This window comes from Mus musculus, chromosome 3 (assembly GCF_000001635.26).
Source record: "Mus musculus strain C57BL/6J chromosome 3, GRCm38.p6 C57BL/6J".
In the NCBI taxonomy this organism is placed as follows: domain Eukaryota; kingdom Metazoa; phylum Chordata; class Mammalia; order Rodentia; family Muridae; genus Mus; species Mus musculus.
The window spans coordinates 113,309,445-113,331,396 of record NC_000069.6 but is presented as its reverse complement, the minus strand read 5'-3'; the positions used below and the strand labels follow the sequence as shown (position 1 = coordinate 113,331,396).

The 21,952-nt window shown below is 36.9% G+C and overlaps 1 protein-coding gene across 1 annotated transcript; it reads left to right on the top strand.

The window, feature by feature from the left end:
• Positions 1-7,344: 7,344 nt before the first annotated feature.
• Positions 7,345-18,948, top strand: Amy2a3 (amylase 2a3). The gene is made up of 10 exons (NM_001160151.1): positions 7,345-7,667; positions 7,998-8,144; positions 9,221-9,409; positions 10,142-10,372; positions 12,038-12,171; positions 12,849-12,971; positions 13,064-13,163; positions 14,326-14,444; positions 14,553-14,678; positions 16,718-18,948. The coding sequence occupies exons 1-10, from the start codon at positions 7,500-7,502 to the stop codon at positions 16,905-16,907; spliced, it is 1,527 nt and encodes a 508-aa protein (NP_001153623.1). The 5' UTR covers positions 7,345-7,499; the 3' UTR covers positions 16,908-18,948.
• The last annotated feature ends 3,004 nt before the right edge of the window (positions 18,949-21,952 follow it).

Here is a 21,952-nt window from a genome sequence, read left to right as displayed (position 1 = left end):
TGTCTTTTTATTGGGGAGTTGAGACCATTGATGTTAAGAGATATTAAGGAATAGTAATTGTTGCTTCCTGTTATTTTTGTTGTTAAAGTTGGCATTCTGTTCTTGTGGCTGTCTACTTTTAGGTTTGTTGAGGGATTACCTTCTTGTTTTTTCTAGGGCATTGTTCCCGTTCTTGTATTGGTTTTTTTCTGTTATTATCCTTTGAAGGGCTGGATTCGTCGAGAGATAATGTGTGAATTTGGTTTTGTCGTGGAATACTTTGGTTTCTCCATCTATGGTAATTGAGAGTTTGGCTGGGTATAGTAGCCTGGGCTGGAATTTGTGTCTTCTTAGTGTCTATATAACATCTGTCCAGGCTCTTCTGGCTTTCATAGTCTCTGGTGAAAAATCTGGTGTAATTCTGATAGGCTTGCCTTTGTATGTTACTTGACCTTTTTCCCTTACTGCTTTAGTATTCTATCTTTATTTAGTGCATTTGTTGTTCTGATTATTATGTGTCGGGAGGAATTTCTTTTCTGGTCCAGTCTATTTGGAGTTCTGTAGGCTTCTTGTATGTTCATAGGTATCTCTTTCTTTATATTTGGGAAGTTTTCTACAATAGTTTTGTTGAAGATGTTTGCTGGTCCTTTGAGTTGAAAATCTTCATTCTCATCCACTCCTATTATCCGTAGGTTTGGTCTTCTCATTGTGTCCTGGATTTCCTGGATATTTTGAGTTAGGATCTTTTTGCATTTTCCATTTTCTTTGACTGTTGTGTCGATGTTCTCTATGGAATCTTCTGCACCTGAGATTCTCTCTTCCATCTCTTGTATTCTGTTGCTGATGCTCAAATCTATGGTTCCAGATTTCTTTCCTAGGGTTTCTATCTCCAGTGTTGCCTCACTTTGAGTTTTCTTTATTGTGTCTACTTCCCATTTTAGGTCTAGTATGGTTTTGTTCATTTCCATCACCTGTTTGTATGTTTTTTCCTCTTTTTCTGTAAGGACTTCTACCTGTTTGATTGTGTTTTCCTGTTTTTCTTTAAGGACTTGTAACTCTTTAGCAGTGTTCTCCTGTATTTCTTTAAGTGATTTATTAAAGTCCTTCTTGATGTCCTCTACCATCATCACGAGATATGCTTTTAAATCTAGGTCTAGGTTTTCGGGTGTGTTGGGGTGCCCTGAACTGGGCGAAGTGGGAGTGCTGGGTTCTGATGATGGTGAGTGGTCTTGGTTCCTGTTAGTAGGATTCCTACGTTTACCTTTCGCCATCTGGTAATCTCTGGAGTTAGTAGTTATAGTTGACTCTGTTTAGAGATTGTTCTTCTGGTGATTCTGTTACCGTCTCTCAGCAGACCTGGGAGACAGATTCTCTCCTCTGAATTTCAGTGCTCAGAGCACTCTCTGCTGGCAGCTCTTTACGGGGGAAAGTGCGCAGATATCTTGTTTTTGGACCTCCTCCTGGTCGAAGAAGAAGGCCCAAAACAGGGCCTCTCTCAGAAGCTGTGTTGCTTTGGCAGTTCCCAGAAGCTGTCAGTTTCTGTGGTGCAGACTCTCACCTGTGCAGACTAAATTCCTAAGTTCCAGGGAGTCCTGGAACCAAGATGGCGACCGCTGCTCCTGAGGCTGAGGCCGCCTCCCGAGCCAGGCGGACACCTGTCCTCTGGTCCGGACGGTGGCTGGCTGTCTGCGGCCCGCCAAGGGTGCTGCCTCAGCGTCTCTGTGCTTCTGCCTGTCCCAGAAGCTGTCCGGTTCTCTGGCGCACCCTCTAACCTGTTCAGGCTAATTTCCTAGGTCCCGCTGAGTCCTGGAACCCAGATGGCGACCGCTGCTGCTGAGGCTCGACATCTGGGTTCTTTCCAGCTCCTGGCTATTACTCATAAGGCTTCTATGAATGAACATAGAGGAACATGTGTCCTTATTACATGCTGGAGAATCTTCTGGGTATATGCCCAAGAGTGGTATTGCTTGGTCCTCAGGTAATACTATGTCTAATATTCTAGGATAAACTGTTTTCCAGAGTGGTTGTACAAGTTTGCACTCCCACCAGCAATGGAGGGGTGTTCCTCTTTCTCCACATCCTTGCCAGTATTTGCTGTGACCTGAGATTTTTATTTTAGCCATTCTGACTTGTGTGAGTTGGAATCTCAGGGTTGTTTTCATCTGCTTTTCCAGATGACTAAGGATGTTGGAATTTTTTTTTAGGTGCTTTTCGGCCATTCAACATTCCTCAGGTAAAAAATTTTGTTTAGCTATGTACCCCATTTTTTTAAACAGTGTTATTTGATTTTTTTGAGTCCATCTTCTTGTGTTCTTTGTATATATTGGATATTAGCCCTCGATCAGATGTAGGATTGATAAAGATCTTTTCCCAATCTTTTGGCTGCCTTTTCATCTTGTTGACAATGTCCTTTGCCTTACAGAAGCTTTGCAATTTTACTAGGTCCCATTTGTCTACTGATTCTTGATCTTATAGCACAAGCCATTGATGTTCTGTTCAGAAAATTTACCTCTGTGCCCATATGTTTGAGGCTCTTACCCACTTTTTTTTTCTATTAGTTTCAGGGTATCTGGTTTTATGTGGAGGTCCTTGATCCACTTGGACTTGAGCTTTGTACAAGGAGATAAGAATGGGTCAATTTGCATTCTCCTACATGCTAACCAACAGTTGAGAAAGCACCATTTGTTGAAAATACATTTTTCCTCTAGATGGTTTTAGCTTCTTCGTTAAGATCAAGTGACCATATGTGTGTGGGTTCTTTTCTGGATCCTCTTGATCTTCATGCCTATCATTGGACCAATATCATACAGGTTTTGTTGTTGTTTTTATAACTATTGCTCTGTAATAGAACATGAGGTCAGTTATGGTGATTCTCCCAGTTGTTGAGAATAGTTTTTGGTATAATGTTTTTTTGTTTGTTTGTTTTTGTTTTTGTTTTGTTGTTGTTGTTCCAAATGAATTTGCCAATTGCTCTTTCTAACTCTATGAAGAAATTAGTTAGAATTTTCATGGGGAATTTATTAAATCTACAGATTGGTTTCCACAAGATGGCCATTTTTACTATATTAATTCTGCCAATCCATGAGCATGGTAGATCTTTCCATCTTCTGAGATCTTCTTTGATTTCTTTCTTCAGAGACTTGAACCTTTTGTCATATAGATCTTTCACTTGCTTAATTAGAGTCTAGACCCAATTCATTACATAAAACCACAATTAAGCTTATACCTAAATCACCCAAAGACCAAACAAAGAAAAAGAACTTCAGAACAATCTCCCTCATGAACATTGATGCAAAAATACTCAGTAAAATGTGGGACACACGACTTGCCAGCAAGTAAGATGCCACAACATGATCCTTCTGCAACACCTTTATTGGGAGAGCATGGACTGTGTAGGCGAAAGGCCCCGAGCCCCAGAAATGGTGCTGCTTATATAGGCCTACGAGTGAAGTGTCCATACCTGATTGGTTATGCTACTAATACCTCATTAATATGCCTTGGGCCAGGCAGTGACTCCGCAAAAAACTCTTATGCACATGTGCACATTGGTTGTTTACCCATATTCATGGGCGTTGGCATTTTGCCACCAGTGCCATCTTGTAATGGCGTTTTCGGCTTCCCACATCTCCCCCTTTTTATTTTAATAAAATGATGCTGGACTAGGCCTGTGCAATTATGTCTATCCACCACGACTCCTGTTTTAGGTCGTTCCTCTGTGTCACAGCCATAGGGCCATCATAGGGTAACCCTATCGACACCAGGCCCCATGTCTTAGGTTGGTCTGTGCATGAGGAAAGTTGCCTGTCTTTGGATACCGAGATGCTGTGTGACAGTAATTGCTAAATGACCTAGCGCAAACTCAACAAAAGAGGCCAGCCAAGTTTTTTAAGGAATGAATTAGCGGAGAAATCATGATCACCCTATCACGTGCAATGAGGAAACCTCAGCAATGTGCAAGGGCTGATCAATGATCATTGAGTCTCTCTCATCCCAGTGCAATGGATCCATAAATCTGTGGGGTGCAAGAGCAGAGAACACAGATGTCAACTAATTCTTGAGCATAGATAACCAAACTTCAGGGGAGGTGCCGTTTTCAATGGCTAAAAGTGCCTGAGTTATAATCACCTTGTCACATTTTTGTTGAGTTCTGAATTTGCAAACCAACCAAAGCATGAACACCAGTCCACAGCATATGGCAGCACAAAACAAAATCACTCCCACCCATTCCTTAAAGCAAGAAAATGCAGAGGTAAGCCAAGAGGTGAAGTCTCCAAGGGTCACTGGTTCCACTCTGGTTCCATTAAAGTTCAGGATCTGTATCTGCAGCTTCATCTGCAAACTTTCCAGCTCCTGCGACCAGTTCCCCTTCAGATAATTCGATAAATCTGTACTTTTAATGAAAGAATTGTTAATATACCTAACGGGAGTAATGCACACATGAGGGGTTGATGTCACACAACTCATTCGTATGACATCCATCATCTGCTCCATGTTATGTTGTGAAATATCTACTCTTTGATTCACTAACATAAATCCTGAGGCAATATGAGAATCAGCCCTTTGCAGGGTAAGCAATGCCTCAGATGTTTTTTCTGCTATCTGATTTATGGTGTCAGCAGTATTAACTTGATTGGTCATAGCAATTCTTGTGGTAACCGCTGACGCCGCCTTGGACACTGTAATGGCAGTAACAATGGCAGCTGTGATTCCAAAATCTCTCCTCTGCCAAACAAGACTCATGATTGGGAATTTCTCTGGATCTGCCTCAACAGGCACAGGGACAAAGGTTGGTAAATGTACCACTAAGGCTAAGAAATTAGTTCTATTCTAGCATTGCGTCATAAAACAAGTGACATATGTACAATCTAACCATTCTGTATTATTTTGAAATTCAGCCAATATAAAGAAAAATGGAGGATTGACACAGACTTCTACTGGAGAAGTAGTCATATTTCTGATAACTCTATTAGATGTCACATTATCTAAATGAGCAGAGATATTGGAAAGTGTGGCAGAAACATTCAATATCTCATGAAAGGTTCCAGTCAGCAGTGCAAAGGCTGACAAACTGGTACTAGCACCTGCCTCATTACTTAAAATCCATTGGTAGTATGGCCAAATATTTTCTTTTCCTGTAGCATCTCCTTTATCATTCATACGGCAAAATCTAATGGTGGTGACAAAACAAAACCCTTTGCTATTTCTTTCCGAGGAAAAACATTTGATTGACAAGGTGAAAAAACTATAGGAAATGCAAGGTCTGGATGGCACCAAGGCACGCTGTGTATAGCAGTAGCATTGCCAACAGGCCATCGTGATGTTTTGGGAATAGTCACATTTCCCTTTACCATAATAGTGGTGATGTTTATAGGTGAAGTTACATTATTTCCAACATCACTTGAGCCTGACTGCGCTCCTTGAACAACTTGCATTAAAGCATAAAATAACACTCCAGAGCTCACTTTATTTTGGTAAATGGGACCTACCCAATTAGAGATAATCTTTTTCTTTAAAATTATACAGGGTATAGAAGGTTTATCCACATTATGCACAAACATAGTGTATAATTTAAATGAAAACTCGTACTATTATACACCCGTAGCTCTTGAGGAGTTTGTCGTGCACAAGGCACATCCAAAAAGCAGTTAGTTGTAAAAAACAAAGGCAAGGTAGAAGAATTGGAATGTACCGGTAAAGGTACTGGCCATGATCTCACTACGGCCCACAAAGGTATACTTATCCTTGTCTCAATCATCAGGAGTAAGAGTAACAGGATCATCTTGGGATCCATCTCGCTCTTTCAGGGTCCTTGCCAGTTGTGTCCAGAACCCAAAGTGGATTATCTTCACCCTGTGGAAAAACACAAATAGCTCCCCTGGAGCTGATTAATATGGGATCCGGGTCATACCATTTATTATCAAGGACATTTTTCCATTTGACCATTTCATTGGGTGGTTGAGGCCATTGTCCGTGCCTTTCAGCTGGCGAACTCCCAGCATCATCCAATTTTAAGAAATTAAGAGTAAATATTGTAAGGGATAGAGCCATCTTTGGTGTCATAGCCTCTATTCCCCTCTTTTTGTTTTTGCAAATATTGTTTCAAAGTATGATGGGCTCTTTCAATGATACCTTGGCCCTGTGGATTATAGGGCAATCCAGCAATATGTTTCACTTGCATTTGTTTGCAAAATTGACTAAATTTAGAAGAAGTATATGCAGGACCATTATCTGTCTTTAGCACTAGGGGCTTTCTCCGTGCAGCCCAAACCTCTAAGCAGTGAGATATGACACGAACTGCTTTTTCCCCTGTCAAGGGAGAAGCATGTAGGACACCAGAACTGATATCAATGGACACATGTACATATTGTAATTTACCCAAAGCTGGGAAATGCGTGACGTTCATTTGCCGAACATCTAGGGGTCGCAATCCACGAGAATTAATGCCCACGGAAGGTGCATTAATAACTCTACACATTTACCACACCATAGGACAATATCTTGAGCTTCTGTTCATGTGAGCTTAAACTTCTGTCGCAGTGTAGAAGCAGGGACATGATAAAGTTGATGAAAATTCTTAGCACCTTCTATAGAACTTTGTGATAGGAAAACCATATCTCTGGTGGCTGAGTCACCAATTGCATTTCCCTTAACCATAGGTACAGGTAATCAACTCAGAATGAAAAGCCAGTAGCTATCAACAAGGCGGAGGTGCCACTGCTAACCCTGTGGCCACAGAACCCTTACTGCAGCTCTCAAGTGAGATTGAATGCCTCATCTTTTATAGATTTTACATAGATTGGAAAGGCAGTAATTTTTTACTTTGTATGAAGTATTATGTCAGGAAGAAAAGATATTTGGCTAAGGAGAAAAACTAACACGTGCACAATGAACTCTACTGCTTTGAGCCCTGATGATTCAGTCTATGGATTGATGAAAGGAAAGGGATATTTCACAATTCCAGAAGTATTTAAATTTAATGCTATCCCCCTTATATAATTCTATTGATTTAGAGTACTTTCTATAAATTGGCAACTTGCACAAAATCTTAACTTTTTTCATTCTCACTTTTACTACAGTAGTAGGTGCATGGCACAATGCAGCATCTTAAAATTAAATGAAAATACTGAAATAATGAAAAAAAATCTTAAGTAGGCGAAACAAAAAGAAGTGAATTGATACTCCCATTTCTATTTGGAATGGTGCAATACAAAGATTTAGAGATGAAACGTCCCAGATATATTTGATTTCAGTTGTAATTCTCCTTGTACGGGTTGGTGGAGGTCACAAAAAGTAAGATATAGTATCAGTCAATTAGTAATTGATATTTAAAAGAATTAAGTTTATTCTCCATGGGAGTTTCTGAAGAACCTTCAGCTGTGCACATCATTGCTACTAATCTCTTTCGAATGATAGACTGTACCTTAAATATTTACTCATGAGCATTTACTTTGGAAAATGTACTTTTTGTAGAAATATAAATAGGCGCTAGAGAGAAAGAACACTGACAACTTCAAAGCAAAATGAAGTTCGTTCTGCTGCTTTCCCTCATTGGGTTCTGCTGGGCTCAATATGACCCACATACTTCAGATGGGAGGACTGCTATTGTCCACCTGTTCGAGTGGCGCTGGGTTGATATTGCCAAGGAATGTGAGCGATACTTAGCTCCTAAGGGATTTGGAGGGGTGCAGGTAAGATAACTTCACAAATAAATGCAGAGCTTACTGTGCTCACATCATATTCTAATCAAGACTAGTGACTTTAGAGCACAACTTCATTTCACACATGACTTTGCTGAGAAAGAAAAAGGATTGGTAGTTGTGGCACCTTTGTACTTATTGTAGAATATCAAGAGGACCTCTGCAATGTCCTTCCATAATATCTGGTGATATTATGATACACAACAGAAGTGAATGTTTATAGGTTAAGAAGTAATGCCAGATTATTGATAGCTTTCTATAAGATTTAGGTATGTAACATAAGCCATCATCTGGTACTAATTATAACTGTTTTACTTGTAGGTCTCTCCACCCAATGAAAACGTTGTAGTTCATAACCCATCAAGACCTTGGTGGGAAAGATACCAACCAATCAGCTATAAAATCTGCACAAGGTCTGGAAATGAAGATGAATTCAGAGACATGGTGACAAGGTGCAACAATGTTGGTGTAAGTGAGGACACATTTTCTTTAAAAATTATGGAAATATTATGTGGAAATATTTCTCTTTTGTGTCTATTTCTTTTTGTTTAATCAAGATTTAAAGTTCTAAAATTTTACTTTACATTTTATGAGTTATTGAAAATACACTTTTATCTTATTGTCAACTTTTATTGGATTTTTAAAAATTTACATTTCAAATATTATCCCTTTTCCCGTATTTCCCCAAGACACTGCCTCTCCCACCCCTTTGCCCCTGCTTCTACAAGGGTGTTCCCCCACCCACTCACCCACCTACTACTCCATCTCTGCCCCCTCAATTCCCCTACACTTCGGAATTGAGCCTTCACAGGACCAAGGGCCTCTTCTCCTATTGATGCCCGACAAGGACAAGGCCATCGCCTGCTACATATGCAGATGGATCCATGGATCCCTTCATGAGTACTTCTTGGTTGGTGGTTTAGTCCCTAGGAGCTCTGGGGTGTCTGGTTGTTGAAATCCTTGCATAACATACCGTTTGAGGGTGAAGGAATAGTACTCATAAAGTAAAATATTGACTTTTAAAATTAATAAGTGTTAAAACATCCTAAAGTATTTTTGTGGGCACTGATTGATATGTGAGGATTAAGTCGTTTTCTAACCACAATTTTTAGGTTTTCTTACCCTATTATTATTTTAGGTGGTAAATATCTGCTTTGTTCTATAATGAAGAGATCGGTACCTTTCCTCTGGTCTTTAGCCATGTAGTGTATAAATTAAGCTATGATCAATCTCCTTGTAACCCTGTAAAATGTCAAATACAATAGGCTCAAATATATACCTTGCCCTACATTGTCAAAACAGACCTTTTGTTTGTAGTTCTGGTAGTGTCTGTTTCTTTCTTCTTAAGAGCTCTATATCTTTTTTCCATGTATAATGACTATAGTTGATCTTATTTCACAGCAGCTTCCTTTTTCACTTGACTCACTTTTCTAAAGTGAAACTACAAAGCATCAGGTGAAATGTTTTGGAGATTTGCTGTGAGATTGCAATGTAACTACAGTTTTTTTTTTAGTACAACTGAAATATGCACTTTTCTTTGTTAGGTCCGTATTTATGTGGATGCTGTCATTAACCACATGTGTGGCGCAGGCAATCCTGCAGGAACAAGCAGTACCTGTGGAAGTTACCTCAATCCAAATAACAGGGAATTCCCAGCAGTTCCATACTCTGCTTGGGACTTTAACGATAATAAATGTAATGGAGAAATTGATAACTACAATGATGCTTATCAGGTAATGAGAGAAATGATGGAAATAAAGAATATGTTTCTACATATGCACAGAAATTTATGAAATGCTATTGGACACAGGAAAAAAGAATGCTATTAATACAGAATGCTAAATAATAGAAAGGAAAAATGTCCTGTATTATTTTTACATTATTTTGTAAGGATACACTAGGGTTAATGATAAAGGCAGAAATGCTTTCTTGAAAATGTGTCTGAAAAAGCGTGTTTTAATCAATTATATAAATATGGTAAAATGGAAATCATTAGAAATACAAATCATATATAGAAACAATTTTCAGACTGAGTTACAGTCTCCATTTTGTAGCAGTGTACTTAACATGAGTTACTTCTTGGCTTTGATTTTTTCACCTATGTAAAATGAAGAGAAATGATGGAAGAATAAAAGAGAAATGGAGAAGGAAATGTGGAGAGAACGAGAGAGAGAGAGACAGAGAGAGAGAGAGAGACAGAGACAGAGACAGAGACTGAAAGAAGAGGGAGTCTCAGAAATGAAAATAGGCCAACTAAGATACTCATCTATTTTAATCTCTGACATATTCTTTATATTTACAACAACAAAAAATAGTTTGCATCCACATTAGAACATGAATACATTCTATGTCCCAATTAAAACCCATATAAAATTTGCTATTGATAAATGTGTAAATGGCTGAATGAGGAAATGAATTCTCAGGCAGAAATGACATATTATAAATCAATCATTTTCTCCCAACAGGTCAGAAATTGTCGTCTGACTGGCCTTCTGGATCTTGCACTTGAGAAAGATTATGTTCGTACCAAGGTGGCTGACTATATGAACCATCTCATTGACATTGGAGTAGCAGGGTTCAGACTTGATGCTGCTAAGCACATGTGGCCTGGAGACATAAAGGCAGTTTTGGACAAACTGCATAATCTCAATACAAAATGGTTCTCCCAAGGAAGCAGACCTTTCATTTTCCAAGAGGTAGACCAATATATAATTTTTAAAATTTTGATATTATTGTTTAATTACAGTGTTTCTTCCTTCCCTTTCATACCTCCACATACTTCCATGTACCTACCCTCCATACTTTCCTTTAAGTTCATTCTCTATGTTTTTACTTAATGTTATTATATGTATATGTGTGCATGTGTATGTACAAATTTATGCATATGTATATATATAATTATATACATATATATAATTATATATATAAACAGATACATTTGTGTATGTACTCAGACACATAACACTGATATATTTCATAGTGCTTCGTATGTAAGTAATTCAGCTCAGATATTTCTTCACATATGTATGATTTAAAGGTTGACTTGTTGGTACTAGACCACCAATTGCTGTGCTCTTCCCTCAGGAAGACTCCTTGTACCTACTATTCCTCTATTTTCTATAGTTCTTTGCATAGGATTTAAAGCTCCATGGGATTTTCTTTAAATATATTGGATTTCTCTAAGCATGTAATTATAATGTAGGTTAATAACACAGTTTCATGTAGACTTATCATTCTGTCCTTAAAAGTACAAATGTTGTTAATCAGAAATACCACATTTAATTATTTTTTAAAACTTGGTTATTTTAATTATTTACATTTCAAATGTTGTCCCCCTTCCTTATGTCCCCTCCCAAACCCTCTCATCCCATCTCCCTCCCCTTTGCCTTTAAGGGGGGGTACTCCCCCCACCCACACACTCCAGCATCAACCCTCTACCATCCCCCTACACTGGGACATAAAGCCTCCACAAAACCAAAGATCTCCCCTCCCACTGATTCCAGATAAGGCAGTCCTCTGCTACATATGTACCTGGAGCCATGGACCCATCCCATATACTTTTTTTTTGATGGTTTAGTACCTGGGAGGGCTTGGGGGTCTGGTTATTTGATATTGTTGTTGTTCCTATGGGGTTGCAAATTCCACTTCAGCTCCTTCAGTCCTTCCCTTAACTCTTCCTTTGGTGTCCCAGGGCTCAGTCCAATGGTTGGCTGTGAATATTTGCATCTGTATTTGTTAGGAGCTGGCAGAGCCTCTCAGAGGATAGCTATGCCATGCTCTTGTAAGCAAGCCTTTCTTGGCATCAGCCATAGTGTTTCAAGGCAGTGATATCTTCATTAATCCATCTCTTATATCCAAAGATTTCATTTTCCAACACAGAGAAATCATAATGCTTATTGTCTCAAGTTAATTTTTCTGATTTTGAGTTTTGTTTCATGTTATTAGCATTTGTAGGTGTTTAAGCAAATGGATGACCCCTTTTCTTCAGCAGTGCTGTCACTTGAAGTGCACTGAGGATGACACCTTTCTGTCTCAAATTTCTTTAGAAAGGTTTATTAGTTTGTAAGTGCTTCTAATGTTGACAAGATAGCAAATGTTACCTTATTGTGAACTAGGGAATTTTCCCTTCTGGCAATAATCCTAGAGGATAAAAATGACTTTTGTAATTTGAATAATAATTTGCTTTCCCCCAATATTGTGACATATGGTTTATGAATAAAATCAGCATGTATGTGTACAGAAAGCCATTAGGAATATTTTGAATAACATAACTATTTTTAATAATTCTAAATAATATTATCTTTCAATAATATGATTTAAAAATACACTTAAAATAACACTTGCCCCAATGTCTCTCCTAGGTCATTGATCTGGGTGGTGAGGCAATTAAAGGTAGTGAGTACTTTGGAAATGGCCGTGTGACAGAATTCAAGTATGGTGCAAAACTTGGCACAGTTATCCGCAAGTGGAATGGCGAGAAGATGTCCTATTTAAAGTAAATATATATCATTTCATCATGTGTTCTATAATACATTTGTTGTCATTTGGCATCAGTGAGATATATCTTAAATATCCTAACTTAAATAATTGATTATTAGTTAGGCTTATTGTTTATCAACCCTTAATTAATCATGTTTTTAATTTAATATATCAATCATCTGATAACAGTGGTAATCCAAAGTATCACTTAGTGATTTTTGTCTTGTTGTGATAAGTCCATTAGATTCTAAGAATGTTTGTTCATCGCCTACTAAAGATAGATTAGTATCCCAAGAATAGTTATACTCAGAAATGATCCCTATAATGTGGCCATAGTATGGAATTTCCTTATGCTACATTAGAGAATTAACTGAAAATTTCAAAAGTGTGTAATTTAAAGGCACAGTTACAAATTCATTTTCATTCTATATTGTATAATACGGATATCTTAATTCTCAAGTCCATAATATTACAATAAAGGAAAAAAGATCTAAAGAGAAAAATTTCAGAAAAAAAAATTTATATAGTAAGACCTAAATGTGGATAAAATTTCCATTTATATTACCATAGAAAATTATATATATATATGAAAGACTCCTCATGAAATTGTCATTTATTTTGACAACTGAGGATGCAATATGTAATGTTATATTAAGCATTGTGGAATAATAATGTGCTTTTATAAAAATGCAGGAACTGGGGAGAAGGTTGGGGTTTGGTGCCTTCTGACAGAGCCCTTGTGTTTGTGGACAACCATGATAATCAGCGAGGACATGGTGCTGGAGGATCATCCATCCTGACATTCTGGGATGCTAGGTAGGACAACATTCTTTGCTGTCCTTGGGTGTGCATTTAATGACAGTAAAGTATTATATACTTCTGCTTTAACACTATTTTGAACCTTTCAGAATGTATAAAATGGCTGTCGGATTTATGTTGGCTCATCCTTATGGATTCACAAGAGTAATGTCAAGTTACCGTTGGAATAGAAATTTCCAGAATGGAAAAGTAAGTCTTGGAGTTGTCCAAAGCATATTTTAATCTAGAGAAAAAAGTGTTTCTGTTTTAAGTTCATATGCATTTATAGCATTTGGAATTATTATTAAGTGTTCATTCATGGCAGTTTTCTAAAGTAAGGGCAATGAAGAAGTACCTGATATTGAAAATGAAATAGTTGAAATACTAACAAAATGCAGAGTGAAAACAATTATGCCTGATAAAGCCTTGACTCATAGATTTAACATTGAATTATGCCTGTTAACACCAAAAGGAATGTCAAATTCTTTCTGCCCTTGGTACAATAAATGCTGTCATATCAAAATACTTTCATTTTTCCTGTATAATAGGAAGCATCTTATCTGATGATGATTAAGGGAATTATAGTAGGTGGGAGCTTTGAGAATCACAGAACAGTGATTTGATAAAAAAAAATCACTGTGAGCCTTGACTGATATCCAATATGTGTTTATTAGTTTCATACATTTAGACAATTTCAAAAGTTAACTAACCAATGAGACTACCAAATATCTTATATGTGAAATATCATATCTCAGTGGAAAATACTAGCCTTATAGAGAAACATCAAATATATATAAAAGTTTTACTATAAATTTGCCAGTTACTTTTAATTTTCTTTGAATATAATCCCTTTGTTGTGTATTGAAATTTATTCTTTTTTAAAAGGGCTTTCATGAGTAGAATGATCTTTCTTTAAAGGTATATTCAAATATTTTGCCATCATAAGATGTTCACTTATACTTTGGTAAACTTAATAATGTCAGAACATTTTAGGACATTTAATAAACTATTGGTATGAAGTTAAGTAAAAATAACTTAGAAATTGTTATATTAGAAAATTTTTATAGATATTTTAATTTTTATAGTAGCCAAGAGCTATGTCTTTCTTTTATGTGCATACTGAGGCACATTCATATAGTGCATAGTGATGGAAATATTTCAGGGAGTAACTAGAGTCTGTTTTAATATGTTCCTAGAGAACTTCAATTTGCACATAAATTAAGAACTCAGTGAAGGTCTGTGAAAACACTGAAGGATTTAGATAACACTGTAGAGACAGGATTAGCCTACTGGACTTGGGTTTGGTTTTCTCTAGTGGCAAGAGTCAGGGAGCTACAGGCATTCAAATGACTTGATTCTTTCAATAATTAAGGATCAGAATGACTGGATTGGACCACCCAATAACAATGGAGTAACAAAAGAAGTGACCATTAATGCAGACACTACTTGTGGCAATGACTGGGTCTGTGAACACAGATGGCGTCAAATCAGGTAGGAATGTCCCGTTTAGATCTTGTCTAATAAGGAAGTTGTTTAACCTTTTATTTTAAATTGTTGAATTAAAGGGTACCAGCATTTCTCATGATATTGTGCTTTTAGGAACATGGTTGCCTTCAGGAATGTGGTCAATGGTCAGCCTTTTTCAAACTGGTGGGATAATAACAGCAACCAAGTAGCTTTTAGCAGAGGAAACAGAGGATTCATTGTCTTTAACAATGATGACTGGTAAGTGGATATTGATTGGGGAATGGCTGTATAATATTATACTCTAAGATGATTCTTTTCTTTTCTTCTTCATTTATATTTTTCATATGTGAAAAATCTTTTAGACAAGGAATTTAAGCCACGATTGAATGTTCAGTATACATAAGAAATATGATATATGCTTTCCTATTTTTCCCTTGTGTTAATAAAATTTTGTTATTGTGTTCTTTAACTACAGCCTTCAATGGCATAGCATACATTCATATTTATGTACTCATTTGAAATATTTCACAAACCATATAAATAGTAAACATACATCTTAACATCATAAAACAATGGGCCATATTAGTACTGGAATACTTTCCCCAGTATCTTTGATTATTACTTATATATTTATCAATTTTACAGTTTTCAATTCTCTATGTGTTTTAAATGTTTTAAAGGCATATGTGAATTGCCTCTGATTTATGAGTTTCTACAAGAGGTTACTTACTCTGCCTTTAAAACCATTAATAGTGTCTATTCACCTGTAGTACTTCTGAGTCCTCCTTCATGGTTCCTTCAGATCTAGGTCAGATATGAGGAGTGGTGCTCACAGCCTTTCATCTGAGTATGGAAAAGGCTGAAGCACCCATATTTCTGGGCACTTGTGCTCACCTTGATCTGCATAGTGAGTTTCAGTATAGCCATGGCTATGAAGAGAGACCTTGTCTCACAAAACAAAACAAAACAAAACAAAACAAAACAAAACAGAACAAAACAGAACAGAACAGAACAGAACAGAACAGAACAGAACAGAACAGAGCAGAGCAGAGCAGAACAGAACAGAACAGAACAGAACAGAACAGAACAGAACAGAACAGAACAGAACAGAACAGAACAGAACAGAACAGAATTCTAGCTTAGAGAATCTCTTTGGGAGCCAGTTACCTCTCTCAATTTAAAATCAACTTTCTATCAGGTTGAGAAGACTTTTCTATAATGCCTACTTGATTTACTACAACAAAATGATTGAAGTATGTAACTTTTTTTGAAAGGTCACATGGTTGGTTGTTTAGGAGAACTAGAATTATTTCATGCAGACACTTTTCTATTACAAACCTAAAAAGTGTCCATAGAAATGCAAGATTATGTTTAATTCTAGGAAAAAAGTTATTTGTGGCATCATGCAATTGAAGAAGTTTTGAAAAATTAATGGTATTAAAATTAAAAAGAATCACCAGAGTGTATGTCCAGCAGAGGACAGCCTGGAAACAATGATGGTCCTCGCGGGAGGGCTTTAGTGTTGAGCTTCCCTGGGTTCTCTGTGTTTCTGTCTGGGCTCTACAGGCCATGAAACCAACACACATTTAAAACAATGCCTTTGGTATAGAGAGTTCACCTGCTCCCACGGGCACATGTTTTGTATTTGGATTCTCTTTACTGAGCTCTGAATTCTTACTGTTTTATAGCAGTAGGTTGGGCATTTATTATTTTGTGGTGGAGATATATATATATATATATATATATATATATATATATATATACATATATACATATACATATATATGCACATGCACATGCACATACACATTCACATACACATACACACACACACATACACATATACATACACATATGTGCATATACACACATGTATATGTACAGATATTATACACAGATACACAAACATATATGTAAGTATATATACATACATATATATGATCTTTTGCATTTGACTGGGTTGAATATATAATAAATACTACCTCCTGCTGGCACATACTGTGATGTCATCTCTGGAGATAAGGTTTTATAGCACAGGGTTGGGCATTTATTATTTTGTGGTGGAGATATATATATATATATATATATATATATATATATAATCACATATCTATATATACATATAGATATACACATATATATATACATATGTGCATATACACACACATGTATATGTACAGATATATATATATACACAGATACACAAACATATATGTATGTATATATACATACATATATATGATCTTCTGCATTTGACTGGGTTGAATATATAATAAATACTACCTTTTTTTTTTCAGGGCTTTGTCAGCCACTTTACAGACTGGTCTTCCTGCTGGCACATACTGTGATGTCATCTCTGGAGATAAGGTCGATGGCAATTGCACTGGACTTAGAGTGAATGTTGGCAGTGATGGCAAAGCTCACTTTTCCATTAGTAACTCTGCTGAGGACCCATTTATTGCAATCCATGCTGACTCAAAATTGTAAGAATCTATATTAAAGAGATTTGGATTAAGCATCAATTGCATGTGTTTCTTTTTCATATGCTCTGTACTATATTTTTATTTCTATTTTGTTTCTTTATTTTTATGTTTCCATGTGTGCTTTGTCTTCTGAGCCCTGGAGTGTATGTAGGATGTTTGAACAACCCTGTGCTGTGGCATAACCTCTCTACATTTTCCCATGAGCTGTGCTGATCAAACTAAATCCATGAGGCTTCCCTGGAACTCACTTTTATCTGCTATTCTATGTTGTTATCTCATATGCCCTTTAATTCTTGCAGTTTATTTCCTTGTAGTAAAAACCATAGACAACTGTCTTAATTAGGGTTTCTATTCCTGCACAAACATCATGACCAAGAAGCAAGTTGGGAAGGAAAGGGTTTATTCAGCTTAAACTTCTATACTGCTGTTCATCACCAAGGAAGTCAGGACTGGAACTCAAGCAGGTCAGGAAGCAGGAGCTGATGCAAGGCCATGGAGTGATGTTCTTTACTGGCTTGTCTCCTCTGGCTTGCTCAGCCTGTTCTCTTATAGAACCAAGACTATCAGCTCAGAGATGGCACCACCCACAAAGGAACCTCCCTGCTTGATCACTAATTGAGAAAATGCATTGCAGCTGGATCTCATGGAGGCATTTCCCCAATTGAATCTCTTTTCTCTGAGATAACTCCAGCCTGTGTCAAGTTGACACAAAACTAGCCAGTACAACAATAAACTTGAATAGGCAAATATCTTAAAACTCACATAAAATCATCTGATAACAACATCCTAAATATCCTAAGCATTAGCAGAATGTCTAAATGTTTTTTTCTAATAAATTCTCAAATATCTTAATAGTGTTCTGGCAAATATTTTGCTTTACTATTACTATAAATTCTTTCATGTAGCCGTTTTAAAGTATGAAAATTTATTTTCAATAAATTTCATTGACAATCTAATTACTCATTAAACATGCTTTTGGCTACTTGGAAAATCCATCATTGAATAATTTCTTCTCATGACTGTTTTCTTCAAGTTCCTTTCATAATTAATTTTTCCAGGAAAGAAGTTTCCTCATTCCACAATACCCACCTGTTTCTTTTTTGGTGTTCTGTTATGCATGGCCTGTGGTTCTTGTGATCGGGGAGACCCTTGTTCAGTAGAATGTCTCTGCTGGCGATTTGGCGGCTTGTGTGACCGCTGATGTTTAGGGTACTGGGGTTTTAGGAACTGGCATAACCTTGGATTCTGGATAAGTCATTGTCTCTGGTAGAGCAAAGAGCTTCTGCCAGAGTTGTGGTATGGGACATGGAGATGAGTGAAGGGGCCACTGTTGGGGAAAGTTCCACAGGCTCTGAGGAAATGTTGGTGGTCTGCCTCAGGGCCTGACCTGATAGAGCAGGGTGATTCTGCTGGAGCTATGGGTCAAGATATGGAGACCTGGAAGGCATGCACTTGTACCTGCTGTGCTATGTTGCTGGCTCATCTGTACTTTGATTTTTAAAGTTTATTTATTTTTTACCAATAGCCTTAAACAATGAACTTGAATAGGTAGACATGATGAATTGCACATGTAATCATTAGATAACTTCATCCCAAATTTACTATGCATTAGGAGAAAATCTAAATTTTTTTTCGAAGAAAATAATCAGAACTTTGGATGGCTTCCCAAGAAATATCTTTTTACCATTAATATGATTTCCTTCATGTTCCCCTATATATTTTATGAAAAAGTGTTTCAATATAAATTCACTCACTTATTAAACATGCTTTGGTTACTTTAAATCTCATCATTGCTCAATTTCCTCTGGTGGCCATTTTTTAAAAAAAATTGTCTTATAAATAGTTATTTCAAGAAAAAAATATCTTTTTTTAATTCCACAATACTAACAATACTGACAGCACATATTGTAACCTATCTTGTTACTCAGTTAATGGCATTCTTTGTTTGGTGTACAGAAGCATTTTAGTGTCATGAATTCCTGTTCTTATTGTATGAGAAATTGCAATCACATTCAGTAAAGCCTTCCTTTTGCAAATGAGTTTAAGCATGTGTCTTGTGTATACACTGGCAGATAACTTCCCTGATATATCCTTCTTTGATATCTTTTAGATACCCACATACAAATGCAAATGCTTTATAGTCAAGGTATCTGATCTGCTTACACTCCTGCACATTCCTCATGGGCCCCAGCTGAGAATGCTACCTCTGGTTCTTGCATCTCTTGACCACATCATATTCAATGCTCACACTTTATGCAGCTTTCAGGGTAAATTTTACCCTATCCTATTTTCAGCTAGTTTAATATTCATCACCTCTGATTCAAAGTTTATTTTCTGCAATCTCATGGAGTACTACTGGTAGCTGACTTTAGTGTATAATTCTGGGTCACCAGCTTTGATTTCCCAAATGTGTGTATAATGGAGAATCTAGGGCAGTAACCCCTGAGCAGATGTAGATGCCTTCTTTGTATTTTTTTTTTTATTGAAATAGATTTTGTTTCCTAAAATATATTTTGATCATCATTTGTCCTCCCTGCCCAGGTCCTTCACTCATCACTACACACTCATCTACTCTTTCCTTTTCTCCACTGTTAGAAACAATTAGGAATCTAAATAATAATGATAAAAATAATAATAATACAAAAAGTTTTAGTAGTTACAAATTAATAATTAGCAAAATACCATGAATATCCTAGAATTATTTTTTGAAGTGTTTACTGCTCAAGTGTGGTCTTTTGCTGTGTATTATAATGGTAAATATGGGATCCCAAGTTCTAAGGCAAGAGAATCTACACATAAAAAAGTTATGATCTTGCTGCTTAATTTAAAACTACTGGTTGAATAAAGATCCTGACACCCTTTATCTGGGCAGAAGAGAGGTGAGGTTTTGGTTCCCAGTCTTGAGATCTGATGCAGGATCTTGAGAGGGAAGGAAAGGGAGAGAAGGTTGATAGAGAAGATACCATTGGGTAGGTGAGTATGAAAACATGGCCACGAGGGCTGGCCAAGTAGAGGTAATAGCAGTCCAGAAGGACCATAGCACGTTATAACTTGGGGTCATTGATGGGAACTAGACATTAATAGCCTAGAGGGCAGATATCTGCCCAGCCCCTGTGCTGATTTAAAGGTTATTATAAATGTACAGGTCTTGTGTCTTTTATCTGGGAACTGAATCATCAAAGGCAGGGTAGAAACCCCCATTTGAGGTTAAATATTTGCTACAACAATTTACTTTGTAAAATCACTGTGAAATTTAAAATTTGCTATTTAAGAATATATCACTTATCTATTTTTACATCTTAACTTCCATAGAAGATAAATAAGAGTGGATATAAGTAAGTGACTTTAAGTAACTAAAAATAATATTTAAGAAAGAAACCAATGTACTAATCATAGTTTTATTAATGTAGAAAGTCGTTGTATAGTTTGTTTTCTATTCTTAGACTATAGCCATATCCTAATGCTCGAGTGCTTTCCAAGCATTGAAAACATCTCAGAAAAATCTCCAGGGCAGTAAAAACGGGGAGATTGATAAGTATAGAAATTCATATTTGTTCTCTTTTACAGTCTAGAAATCGCCAAATTAATTTATTCCAAAACTTTCTTTCACTGTTAATATTCTACAACACTCTGATTTACTTCCCCTTTGGCATCATGAATCCCTTGAGAAATGAGTGCTGTAGGAATATGTGAACTACACTGTGCTCAGGAACCACATGTTTTTATTAAACAGAAGAGAAAATATTACGCTTTAGTCATAAAAAAAATCCCTTAGATTTTCCAGTGACTTATAAATATCAAGGTTGATTTTCATGTTCATCTAACATCAATGAGAGGTTTCTTAGAAGTCTTTTTGTGATAATGATGGAAAGATAATTTTGGCTGTCTATTCCCTCATATGAAATCCTGTTGATTTATTTGTCCCTATTGCCACAACAGAATACTGGCTGCTGCCTTCTCTCCTTCCTACCCACATCTCTTGTGGATATCACATATTATCCCCCTTAAGTTACATCCTCCTTTGATGGGGAGCTGTGGGTAGCCACCAGAAAGTCCCAGATGCCAGGAGAGCAAGAGGGTCCCAGGACTCAATGGGATGACTGGCTAAAATACCCCACAAAGGATAGAGATGCCACGGACTGGCCTCAGTTGGCCCCTCAATCAGGGTCCCAGTATTCAGGTAGGCAGGGAGTCAGCGGGATGACAAAAAGCTGTGAACACAAGGGAGTATCGATATGAATGTAATTTCTCAAAGCAAGCATCAGACTTATATTATAGAAGGAGACAAGGAAATTAAGTGATACATAAAGGTCATCCAAGGTACATTGAGGTTACCCAATGCAAAATGACTTTTACAACAATACAGAGGAATGCATACATAAAAGCTCACAGGAATCAACTGGGATAAAAATCAATGTTAACAACTAGGAACAAAAGCAGCCCCACATAAGGTCAGCTTATCCTAAGAAGCCAGGGTTATTAATATATTATTATAACTTATTGCCATAGTTCCAATTCTTGTCCATTGTATAATCCATCTTTCCCTTAGGCCATTGTAAATTCTTGTGTATGGGAGTGACTCAGCTATTGTTCTAAGTATTTACTCAAGTTCCTTCTTAGACCACACCTTTCTCCTTCCTAGGCCATTGTAAATTCCTGTGTATTGGAGTGACTCGGCTATTATTATAAGTATTTTCTTGTAGACTAGCCCTGAAATTTCTAGCCCTATTCTAGTAAACTGTAGTGCCTGATTTCTTTCACTGTCTCTCTATCAACACTGGAGGCTTTTCATCTGAATGAGTAGCATTCTTACAAAAATCAAAGTCCAAGTTTGGCTCAACGATTTCCTAGGATAATGGAACACTGGTGGAGGGTAATCTAACTTAGTTATATGTCAAAAATAATTACTCAGAGGCACTTATAATAAAACAATATTGAAGGAAAGCAGACAGGTCCATTCACCCTCTAATGCCAGGACAAGTTTAGAGCATTCATTCTATGTGATGCCAAGGTTCCAGGAGACTAAGTTTCTAAGCTTTTGGGCCTGCC

Excerpts from the sequence above, each read along its gene's own strand:
- Amy2a3 (NM_001160151.1), top strand. The coding sequence starts at position 7,500 with ATGAAGTTCGTTCTGCTGCTTTCCCTCATTGGGTTCTGCTGGGCTCAA. Across the intron at positions 8,145-9,220 it reads CAAGGTGCAACAATGTTGGT|GTCCGTATTTATGTGGATGC; the intron begins GTAAGTGAGGAC and ends TTTCTTTGTTAG. Across the intron at positions 12,972-13,063 it reads CTGACATTCTGGGATGCTAG|AATGTATAAAATGGCTGTCG; the intron begins GTAGGACAACAT and ends TGAACCTTTCAG.